Raw genomic sequence first — 11658 nt, 5'->3', positions numbered from 1 at the left:
GGGTTTCTGCTTTTAAAACAACTTAATGTTGGGATAGAGAGGGAAGGTTGCTGGGTTTTGTGTATTTCATTCTTCTACCTCAAGGATAAGCTGCTGCTCAAAAACTCAAAAACCCCAGTGCAGTAACTGGATCATCTGAAAATGAAAACTGGTCTCTTGTGTCAGTTTCCTTGCACAAGCTAGCCAAATGCAATTGCACCTTCTACTGCACATGGATGAACTCTCTCTGAAATGCAGAGTCAGTTGCCAAGCAGAACCAGAAAAGAAATTTAAAAGTGAGATGGATACATCATTAACCTTCTCTGTTATTCGATGGGGTTTACAAGACATAGCAATGGAAAGCCAGGTTTCAGTATTGGAGTCTTGTGCAGATGTGCTTGGAGTTTCTTCTGTACAGCTTAGAAGCTTGGAGCAGGTGTACTGCAGAAAGTAAACCAGTTACTTTCAAAACACTTTATTGGTATCCCCAAAATGGGGGAAAGGGGCTGAGCCATCAGCTCTATATCAGAGATAAACACATACCCCTGCTCAAGATAGGATTTCAGGTTTAACATTCTCTGCCCATTTGTCATTATGCATCACTGATCCATTGGCAAGCTGCTTCACTGCACAGTATTATCTATCTCTTAGGGGGTTGTTCAAGGTGTCCAGCAAATGGGATGCCAGCAACCATTTCCTCCCTGGGGGCAGTTTCACCAGGTTCACCGACTGACAGTTCATCCACCGGGCCCAACTCAACTGCGTTCCCCTCAACAGAGCGATCCGCCACGGCAACCGGGACAAGCGCTGCAGGAAGTGTGGCTATGCCAATGAGACCCTGCTCCACATCTTGCGTGGATGCAAACAGCACTCCGGAGCCTGGCGGCACTGCCACAATGCCATCCAGAACCAGCTTGTGAAAGCCACCCCGCTGTCCCTGGGGAAGATCACTGTTGACTCTGCCATCCCTGGGACAGACAGCTGACTGCGACCCGACATTGTCATGACAGATGCAGAAAAGAAGAAGGTCCTCATGGTAGATGTCCCGGTGCCATTTGAAAAGAGGTCACAGGCCTTCCACGAGGCCCAAGCACAGAAGGCGTTGAAGTACACCTCGCTGGCTGACACCCTGAGAGCCCAGGGCTATGATGTCCAGATCCACACTCTGGTTGTGGGCGCCCTGGGCGGATGGGACCCCCACAACGAGCTGGTACTGAGAGCATGCGGAGTTGGTTGACGCTACGCCCAGCTCATGAGAAGCTCATGGTGCCTGACACCATCAGGTGGTCCAGAGACATGTACACAGAACACATCACAGGTCACCACCAGTACCAGGTCGAGGAACCGAGAATGACGACCAGGGAAATAACCCACTTCCTTCCCTGACGAACCGAGGGACACACCCCACCCACGTACTTATTCTCTAAACTAATACAGACTTGGACTCTTAATACATACCATGGGTGGCGTACCCAAACCCATTTATCCACTGACGCTTTAAAAACTCCTACACCGCAATCTGGATCTGTGCTGGTTATGTGATATGTATGTACTTTGTAACTGATTCTTGCAATATCCCATAACCCAACCCCAACCCTAGATGAACAGTACCTTCCCTCTTAACTTTTGTAAATTTGATTTTAAACATTAACTTCAATAAAATTTTTAAATCTCTTAGGGTTCATTCAGTTTCACTTCTCCAGGCTGACATGGGGGGCGGGGGAGGTGGTCCTCAGTCTAGGGAAAAGTATGTGTAAATTTGCTTATTTGAAAGATACCACCTGACTAGATTCCTCAGCTTGGGTCTCACACCTCCCCGCGAAGCCCGGGAGTCAACTCTTCTCTCACCTGAGCCTTGAAATCACAGGAGGGGTTCGGTAGTAACCAACAGTCTCTCCAGTGAAAGAGACTTCTCCTGGTCTGCCACACAGGCAAGCAACACAGAAAGTTACTCCGAGAGTGAGAGGCCTCAGCAAGCGGGACACACCCTGGCCTAGGGCTCCTAAGGACACAGAATGCTAGCAAGGGGGCAGCACCCCCTCTTAGGACCCACATCCTGGCCCCTCGCTTGACAGCCTCCGGCAAGGGGCCAACTCCCCAGCCCAAGACGTAGCACCCGGGCCCCTTGCCTGAGAACGATCGGCAAGAGGCCAATGCCTCGGCCCAGGGCCTGAGCGCCATCGGTGGGGGGGAGAACCCGGTTCCTCACTGGCCCCGCCGCCGGCGGTGACACACAGCAGCGCCCCCAGTGCGCTAGAGGGGGCGGGGCGATGAGCCCCAGACCCACAGGGACTGAAGGAGACGGGACGGAGCCACCACAGGCGCGGGAGCTGTTTGCCTCCCCGCCCCTAGGCCACAACCCCCCTCCACACACCTTAGGCGCTCCTTAGGCCCCGCCCTTTCCAGCCGCTCTGACCAATCAGACATGCGGCAACTCACCCTCCTGGATCACGTGCCCACTACGCTGCTTCTGCCCGCTGCGGCGGCGCTGTCTTCTTCGCGTTCCCTGCCGCGTCCGAAGTGGGCCGCCGTCCTCCGTGCGCATCGCGAGGCGCCTACCCCGATTGGCTGCACCGAGGACTGGGGACCGTTATATGGAGTGGCCGTCGCGGTCCCTGCGACCGCCACCCAGGCTGGGGAGGGTCTGGGGCTCCCCGGGCAGCGGCCTGTAGGTTTGTTCTCTGCGGGGTGGCGAGGGCCCTTCCCTGCGCCACCAGCCTGCTTGGGGAGAGGGCCGGGGGTGAAGACGTCCTCCCCCCCCTCCCCCGCTTGCTACTGGCTGAGTCCGCGCTGCAGCGCCCCCTCCCCCTCCCGCTGTTAGCTCGCGCTGGGGGCTATTGTGTGTGGACTGGAGTCGGGGTGCGTGGAACTAACACGGCTGGGAAGACACCGGAGGCGAGAGCGGCCCTGCCTCCTCTCACCATTGCTCAGCTGCTCCTCGGGTGGGAGGGAGGGAACGGTGTAGTGGCGAAGACCCTGCTGCTCTTGTTTACTGTGTGACAAGCCTTTTCCCGTCTCCCATGTGCAGCCCTCCACCCACTCGAAACAACCAGGGGTTGGTTGTGTTTGGGCTGTTAAACGCTTTATTTGACTCTACGACTCTTCTTTCTTTCAGCTTGTTTGGGGGTGGAGGTGAGACCCCTATTATCAGCCCTGAAATGCTGGTGAGGAAAAAAATAAGATACCTCTTGCAGTTGGTGCCTGGAAAGCAGCACTTTGGCATGTACAGATTCCTTCCTTTCTTCTTTCTCCTTGGGGGAGCCATGGAGTGGTTTATGATCAATGTCCGGCTTGGCGAAGAGACATTTTGTAAGTGGCAGGAGAGTATTGTCAAGTTGCACGTATTCCACTCTTGGATCCAGTATCTTTTTCTCTAGTGAAGTGGGATTGCCAGTCTCTGCAATTTGCACGCTGTTACCGGTGGTCTACTATCCAAAATAGTCTACTATTCCAGGATGCACACTTCATTTTTCTGACCTGTAAACTACAGCTTTTATTAACTAAATCCCCATAGGCATGCTAGAGCACACCAGTGCTATTTTTGTTTACTTAGCAGCAGCTTTCATTAGAGTTGGTTTAAGAAAATTTAAAATCCAATTTAAGATTTTAGCAATTAGCATCCAGTTTAACAAAGAGTATTCTTAAACTTTTTAAAAAGAAAAGGAATACTTGGGGTACCTTAGACTAACAAATTTATTTGAGCATAAGCTTTCGTGAGCTACAGCTCACTTCATCTGAAATAAAATAAATAGCTCAAATAAATTTGTTAGTCTCTAAGCTGCCACAAGTACTCCTTTCTTTTTGCGAATACAGACTAACACAGCTGCTACTCTGACACCTTAAACTTTAAACACCCATTACATTTTTAAAAATCTGAAAACTAGTTTCTCTGTAGTTTATATTCTAAGACTTGCCATTGCAGGTTCTGTTTTTGCCTGAGAGCAGCTGAAGACACTGTCCTAAAGCCCTGTCGGTAGTAGAATCCGAACCATACAAGCAAAACAGTTTGTCAGTATGAGGGTAGTACTCCAGTATATTGAGTGTGTCACTTTTAATTCAGCTGCAGCTGAAGATAAAACATTAATTCAGCTGTTGTACACCTGAAAGATTAATGACTTGCATTAAAGCGCCTTCCTCTCAGCAAGCAGCTGTTTACCTAAGTAAACTCTATGAAAGCAATGAATTAGGGAGGTTTTTTTTTTTTTTTTTTTTTTAAATAAAGAAGGCTCATATTAAATTTGTAAATAGGGGCATTTCAGAAAGAGGAACTAAGTAACATTTCAGTGTTGCTGTTTAGTATGATGCAACTATCCACTACACTTCACATGTAGGAATGCTTTCATGTATCCTGATGTTTTCTACATTTGCAAACACCTAAATATCATTTCCACAGCTGAAAACTAATATATTTGCCCAGTTCGATGTCTCACATTAGGTGCTTTTAGTGGGTTGTTTGGTTTGTTTTGCATGTAAATCTTCCACTGGCACTACTGCTGTATGGTAAGGTTGTGAAGAAAAGCATGTTAATTAGAAAACATCCTTTGCATTTCTGCAGATGGGTTTATTTTCTTCCATATAACAGGAATGTCATACCTAAATGATGCTGCACTAAAGGCAGAGCTGGCTAACTTAATTCTGCAGTTTTACTTGTTCACAAACTGGTTAGTTTTTGTGAAAAACAGGCATACATAGTAAAACTGATCATTAATCATTGTTTTCCATTGCAGAAACTCATCTGGTCATGGGTATTTATTATCAATTAGAAGTTCAGACAGGACCATATTAAGGCAATATGGGGGCTTAGGCATTCTGTGGCATGGGTTAGGGGATAGGTGGTTTCTAGCTTGTGCCTGCATGCCATGGCCATGCCCTGTGTACCATGCAGCTTCCTCTCAAGTGGCAAGTGCCACCCAAACAAGATGCCCGCTGGGGGGGAGACGGACACCACCACCCAAAGGAGGGAGACTTCAGCCTTCATAAACCTGGAGGGTGGAGGATGCTAACGCCACTCCAGCAGAGCTGTAATTGAGCAGTGGCGATCAAAGGCTCCCTTCTCACAGTCCTTTGCTAGTGTGGTATCACTAGGGCCCCCCAGAACAGTGGTTTTCAGAGTCAATGCTTCATTCAGAGTGGAGAATTAGGCCTAAGTTTAATTACATTATGAATTGATCTCATTCCACTCCTGGCAGAAATGAGCTTTAAGTTAAAGGTCGACTCTGTTTAATGCAAAAAAGAAAAAGAGTACTTGTGGCACTTTTTTGCTAATACAGATTAACACGGCTGCTACTCTGAAATCTGTTTAATGTATACAGACGTCTTATTGGGGAGGGATAGCTCAGTGGCTTGAGCATTGGCCTGCTAAACCCAGGGTTGTGAGTTCAATCCTTGAGGGGGCCATTTGGGATCTGGGGCAAAAATTGGAGATTGGCCTTGCTTTGAGCAGTTGGACTAGATGACCTCCTGAGGTCCCTTCCAACTCTGGTATTCTATGAATCTGTGGAGCGGCTCACAGCTGAGCTGTTTAAGGCTGTTGGCATATACAGGTAGACATTACTGTGTAAGTTACATTTTCAATCTTTTCTTTGCAAGCATCAAGTCTAGAAAACAGTGTGTGTTTTTGTTTTTTTTTAATGAAGCTGAGATTTTGAAGCCTTTGTGATATTCCAGGAACTAGGCACAGACCTATACCTTAATCTGGCCCTGCCTTCAAACAGGGCCAGATTATATTTTTTTAAACTTAGTTGTTTCCAAGGAACTGTGTGCATCATATTTCAGGTATAGAAATTTTTTAAAAATAGCAATTTGGGGCAAGATGGAAGTGAGAATTTATTTTTAAATAGTGTAGATTAGACTTATTAACTCATTCTTTTAAGTTCTTGTCAGCATTTACAAATGGAAACTAGCTCTGAAAGCTCCTAAGCGTCAAATTTCACAAATTTAGGATTTTTTGTCTTGGAAGATTGTTTGACTCTTCCTAAAATCTCAGACAAATAATCAAAGAATCTCTTCACGGCAGATGATGTTTACCGTAGGAAACGGTCGGAGAGACAGTATGAGCGGAGGATGGAAGAAAGATGAATTTTGCACTGACCCATTTTGACAGAAATCACAGGATTCAAGAGTTCAGGGTATCATAGAGAATTTTAACTCCTGTTAAATGCATTCACAAGACTAAATCTCTGCAAATTGGACTGTAATGCACTCATTGCCAGGTCTATGAAACATGGTTTTCCAAAGTATTTTATGTATTCTTCCTTCACCACTTCAGAATCTTTTCCAGTAATATTTTCTGAATAGAAGGGTAAAGAATGTTTGTGCAAAGCTCTGTTAAACTAAACTGAATAAACAAAGTACCACTGCTTCTTTTCTATGCATGCTGAGACAACTCCCACTGTAACTGGATTAAGCAGAAGAAAAGTAGATAAGTTTTACATTGAATAGACTTGTATCTTAGCACATAGGCAATTTCCATAGGTAGTTAGTTTGCTTGTATTGATTTGTTTTCTTCTACCATATTGCTCTTTTCCCTCAAATACAATCGTACAGATTTATAGAAAAAATAAGCTTACTACGCGTGGAGTGTGTTTGAAGAGTCATCCATTTAGACCTGACTGAATACAGTATTGGTTGCACCAACTGCAGCCACTCTGATGATAAGGAGATGAATGTGAGATATGGACCTGGAAAAGGTTATCTTTTTAGATCCTTAAGTATGGAGGGACATGCAACAGAAATATATGAAACACTGAATTATTTTAATTGATTCCTGGATCTATTTCTATAGAAGGAAAATACTGCTCAAAGACAAGAAGCTGTTTAAAATAATTTTTTGGTCTTAAAGCTACCTAGTAGAGCTAAAAACATTTAATTTCAATATACAAAGGCATTCCAGTAATAATGCAGGAAAATCACCCATATCATGTAATACAATATTTTGAATTAGAATTGCCTATTAAAACTGCAATGCCAAGCCAAAGTTGTGTGCTGCAGTTTGTGTTAACTTCTACAGTACCTGACTTGAAGCCTAGACTTTCTAGCACTGCATATGTTACATGTCAACAAGACATTTCCCTAATAAGTTTTTTAAATCAAGGGTTATGATTAGGACAAAAACCCAGATGGGCTATGTACTTAAAAAGGAATTAGCGAAAGGTAGTCTAAGAGCCACATTATACAGAAATGGGTTTTCATTAATTAAAAAGAGACAACCACTGCCTCAAATATCTCATCTAGGTATTTGATTTTTAAAGGCAGGAGAGGGACTTTGTTACAAGACTGAAGACTATCCAGAAATTCTCTAACACCATCTGCCCCAAAGATTTCATTTTTTAAAGGGCTGGCACCACTTGTGTTTTCAGGAAAAAAAAAGTTGACTGCTAAGAGAAAAAAGGTATGACTAAGCCCTATTATACTTTAGAAAAAACATAAGCAAAAAAATCTAAGCAACTGAGAAAGGAATGCAATTCAGAGGTAACAGCAATAGGTTAGGTTTTTATTCTGACAGAGTTAAGAGTCTTTGGACTGTAAATTCTTCCGGGCAGGCAGGGACTTAAGTCTTCATATACATCTGTAAGGCCCTGATTTTGTAAACATTTATGCACATGGTTAACTTTAATATCCTAAGTCATTCTCTTAAGACTAATTTGAGGCCATCAGGCACTACTGTAACAGATTACACACAATAATACGAGAATGTTTAGTTTGCCCTTAATTAGAAAGTCAAGCCCTTAATTAGAAAAATGCCATAATTTTACCTCTACAAAATGTGGCCCCTTCTACATGCAAATATATTATGGAAGTGTTTAACTACCCAGGACCTAGCCCTGCATCATTCAGGGCACAGGAAGGCTGGCTCACTGAATTAGCAACTCAATATTTTGTTTATTCTCATTGTTTAATGTGTGCCCCAATCCCATATTAATTGCACCTTCTTCAAACCCAACACTGATGACAGAATTATTAATTTCTTAATTCACTTTCCTATGGTAGTCTTCACTATGGTATCTGAGTGCTTCACAAGTATTAATGAACTTATATTTGTAACTCCCATGTGAGATGAGGTGATATCCCCTTTTTATAAATGGGGTACTGAAACTGAGATTAACATCAAAAGTGTCCATAAACTTCGGTTGCCCAATTTCAGACCTCTGCATTCTGATTTTTCAGGGAATAGTTAGCATTTTTATAACACTTTATGTTCAAAGCACAGCTCCCACTGACTTTAGTTGCATCTGTGAATGCTCAGAACTTTTGCAAATCAGACTCCAGGGTCTCAAGTTGGGCAAGCAGAAAGTGAAAACACAATTAGTGGGCAGCTATGAAAAGTTTGTTCTAAAGGACTTGCCACATTACTGGGAGAGAACACAATTCTGCACACTGGTGCAAGTTGTCCCTTTCAGTTGCCATTGTTTCCCACAGAACCCATAGTTTTCAGTTACAATGGGGCTGGTGTGATCTGGAATCCAAAACTCTGCATGCTGTACTGCAACACCTGAAACAGAAAATACGTCTCACCGCTGTGGCTAATTACCTTAAAGAAAGCAATTATATATTTTTTTAAAAAGTGTTAATGTAAGCAGTGTCCCTTCTATTCTAACTTTTTGGTTTAACATTTATCTTGTTTGGTCCAGAGGCTATTAGGGTTTTTTAAAATCTATTTAATGGTATTTAGATATTTCCCAAATTAATGAACCAAGTATCATGATACTAAAGTCCTAAATAAACAGATTTGGGCTTAAAAAAAAAAACACACAGCAACTCTGGTGGAGGCTGGGACAGAGTCCTGTTCTCACAATGGCATTCAAATGCCTTAAACATGAGACCCTCCTTTCTGTTCCTGCAATCCTGCCTCATTTCACTAACTGTACACACCTTTGAACTAATGAGGAAGGGGTCCAGACACCTTCAACACATCATCAGCAAGGTTGGAGCCTTAAGATCCTCAGCACAGACCTCTGCCACTTGAACTAATGGAGTATCTGATATCAATAGTAGTTTGTCATTCCCTATGTGTATCAGCACTGGAGGCAGGATGAGACATGCACTTTGCCAGTGGGTTTCACAGATATTTGTTGACTGCAGAGGAATGCTGAGATTCAGGAATCTTGAGTTTCACTGAAGGTTCTGGAGGAGAGTATGACCTAGGGATAAGAGACACTTCTTGTCTTTAGCCTCTGTCCTTGACTTCCTCTACCCTACACCCCTCATCATAGTTCCAGTCTCCTTCCCAAACTAGTCTCAGTCTTCCCCTCTGGACTACTCACCTGATCTCCCCAGTCTGTGCCTGCTCCCAGTCCCAGTCTTCACATACATACCCATAGAGATGGGTTCCTCATCTGATTTCAGTCCCTTCCCCGCCCATCCTAAGTGGCTTCTAGTCCCCCATCCTTTCCCTTTTCCCTTGACTGGCTCCCAACCCCAGTCATCTTGCCCAGCAAGTCCCAGTCTCATACCAATTTCCTCCTTCTAGCATCCCCCACCCCACTCCAGATTTTGTCCCTTCTGCATTCAAGTCAGTGAGCTTCCTCCTTCATGCTGCCTGAGATCCAGCATTAAAGAGCACAAGAATAGAAAATTTCTTACCAATAATTACCTTTCTGCTAGCCACGTCTTCCATAGTTCTTGACATCTGGGCTGCTCTGCTCGCTCTTGCAGTTCACAGAGACAGATCAGCTTTTTGTTGCCACCACTCTGGCCATGCCTCCTCGGCTCCTGCTTGTGGACAGATGAGTTATTCCAAAGCTGTAAAAATTGTATAATAATATTAGTAACTAATACTTCAGAGGTAACTGACCAACTATGTTCAGTGGACCACAACAGAAAAAAAAAGCCCATCTTAAAGATCCCACTCAGCAGCTGACTTTTTGGCTCGAGGCCAAGTGAATAGACTTGTGGGAGAGACTGCTAGCAGAAAGGAAATCATCAATAAGAACTTTTCTATACTGTAGCCCAGAATTTCCCACAATTCTCTGGGACTTGTCGAGCAGTGAACAGATGTAGGGAGGGCATAGAGAAGGTCAGAAGAAAAGGAAAACAGTATCCCCTCCCTGCTCATAACATTTGCTCAAAGGCAAAAATCATTTCTAAGCCATCACCTCCAGCACCTTCCTGCTCAGCTCACCAGTGCACGGAACCGGAAGTCCACCTTGTAATGCTTGCTAACAATGGTAGTAGTTGACCATGTGGCCACCTTACAAATTTCTGCTGTAAATGCATGAGCTATTTTGCACATGATGTCACCAAGGATTGTAGGAGTGTGTCCTGACCGCTTCTGGACTGAAATTTCTGATGCCTTGTATCCTTCCACAATACATAATCTAATCCTGTGGTTCTCAAACAGGGGTATGTGTACCCCTGGGGATACACAGAGGTCTTCCACATCAACTCTAATTATTTGCCTAGTTTTACAACAGGCTACATAAAAAGCACTAGCAAAGTCAGTACAAACTAAAGTTTCATATAGACAATGACGTTTATACTGCTCTACATACTATACGCTGAACTATTTATACTCCACTTGATTTATAACTATATGGTAAAAATGAGAAAGCAAACAATTTTTCAGTAACAGCGCGCCATGATACTTTTGTATTTTTATGTCTGATTTTGTAAGCAAGTAGTTTTTAAGTAAGATGAAACTTGGGGATACACAAGACAAATAAGACTCCTGAAAGGGGTACAGCAGTCTGGAAAGGTTGAGAGCCACTGATTTAATCCACCTAGCAATGGAGAACTTGGAAGCTCTGAGTTCTTGGCATTTCGGGAGGAAGGACACAAACACAGCACCCAAACTCCTCACAAACCCTGTACGTTTGAGATAAATTTTCAAAAGCCTTCTAACATCTGTCTTGCCTCTCCTCAGGGGGTGCTGTGGCCTTGGACAAAATGAAGAGAGAATCACTTCTTTGGAAGCACGGAAGGAAGAGTTCACCTTTGGGATAAATAATTCCAGAGTTCTGAGTGCCACCTTGTCTTCATGAAACACACAGTAAGTCTCCTGCCCAGAAAGTGCTGCCAGCTCCACTACTTGCCTGGTGGACATGATATTCTATCAGAATACAAGTCTTGATGGACAAATAAAATGCTGACACTTACACCAGTGGTTTGAAGGAGTGGTTTGTCATGGCTCTTAGTACAAGTGGCAGGACCCATTTGGGAATGAGGCCTGATTACCGGTTGGCTAATCAGACTGTCCTACGGAATCTGACTTCCCGGGGGTTCTCTACCAGAAAACCTATGGATCTTGCAAACACCACACTACTAAGGGCAGACAACTGACATGCAATGGTGCTGGTTTGGAGGAAACCTTTATCAAAGCTTTCTTAGAGAAAAATCCAAAATAGCCAAAGTTCCTGGATTCCTAGTATTAGCTTCATGACCCTGCACCAGCCTCAGAACTTGGTCCAGATAGAGGGGCATGCTTTTAAGGTCACCACTCTTCTAGAAAACCTGTCCTGATGACTTTGGAGGACAAACCTTAGTGCTTCCCTTTCAATAACAAGGCTATTTAGGTGCAGCTGGCTTGGATATGACTGAAGAAGAGGACCTTGTGAGAGGATGTCCTGTCTCTTTGGGAACTGTAGCGATAGTCCTAATTTCAGATCTGTCAGGTCCAAAAACCAGGGCGTTTTTGGCCAGCGTGGGATTACCAATATTGCTGTCACTTGCTCTCATTTTATT

The 11658-nt window shown here is 44.1% G+C and overlaps 1 protein-coding gene and 1 long non-coding RNA gene across 5 annotated transcripts; one reads left to right on the top strand and one right to left on the bottom strand.

The window, feature by feature from the left end:
• Window positions 1-2430: 2430 nt before the first annotated feature.
• On the top strand, window positions 2431-11072 carry SMIM4 (small integral membrane protein 4). 4 transcript variants are annotated; one of them, XM_038409603.2, is made up of 3 exons: window positions 2431-2651; window positions 3095-3288; window positions 5996-6325. In XM_038409603.2, the coding sequence occupies exons 2-3, from the start codon at window positions 3138-3140 to the stop codon at window positions 6055-6057; spliced, it is 213 nt and encodes a 70-aa protein (XP_038265531.1). In that variant the 5' UTR covers window positions 2431-2651; window positions 3095-3137; the 3' UTR covers window positions 6058-6325. The 4 variants fall into 4 exon arrangements, with proteins under 4 accessions (XP_038265531.1, XP_038265529.1, XP_038265530.1 ...); XM_038409601.2 differs by lacking the exon at window positions 5996-6325 and adding an exon at window positions 10841-11072 and having other exon boundaries at window positions 2444-2647; XM_038409602.2 differs by having other exon boundaries at window positions 2461-2647.
• Window positions 7960-10601, bottom strand: LOC119858605. The gene is made up of 3 exons (XR_005293954.2): window positions 9562-10601; window positions 8851-9119; window positions 7960-8470 (listed from the first exon to the last, which is right to left on the bottom strand). It is a non-coding gene; the product is annotated as an uncharacterized LOC119858605 (long non-coding RNA).
• Window positions 11073-11658: the final 586 nt, after the last annotated feature.

This window comes from Dermochelys coriacea, chromosome 7 (genome assembly GCF_009764565.3).
Source record: "Dermochelys coriacea isolate rDerCor1 chromosome 7, rDerCor1.pri.v4, whole genome shotgun sequence".
Classification (NCBI taxonomy): Eukaryota; Metazoa; Chordata; order Testudines; family Dermochelyidae; genus Dermochelys; species Dermochelys coriacea.
The sequence above is the reverse complement of the archived record's forward strand: the minus strand, read 5'-3'. Positions and strand labels throughout refer to the sequence as shown.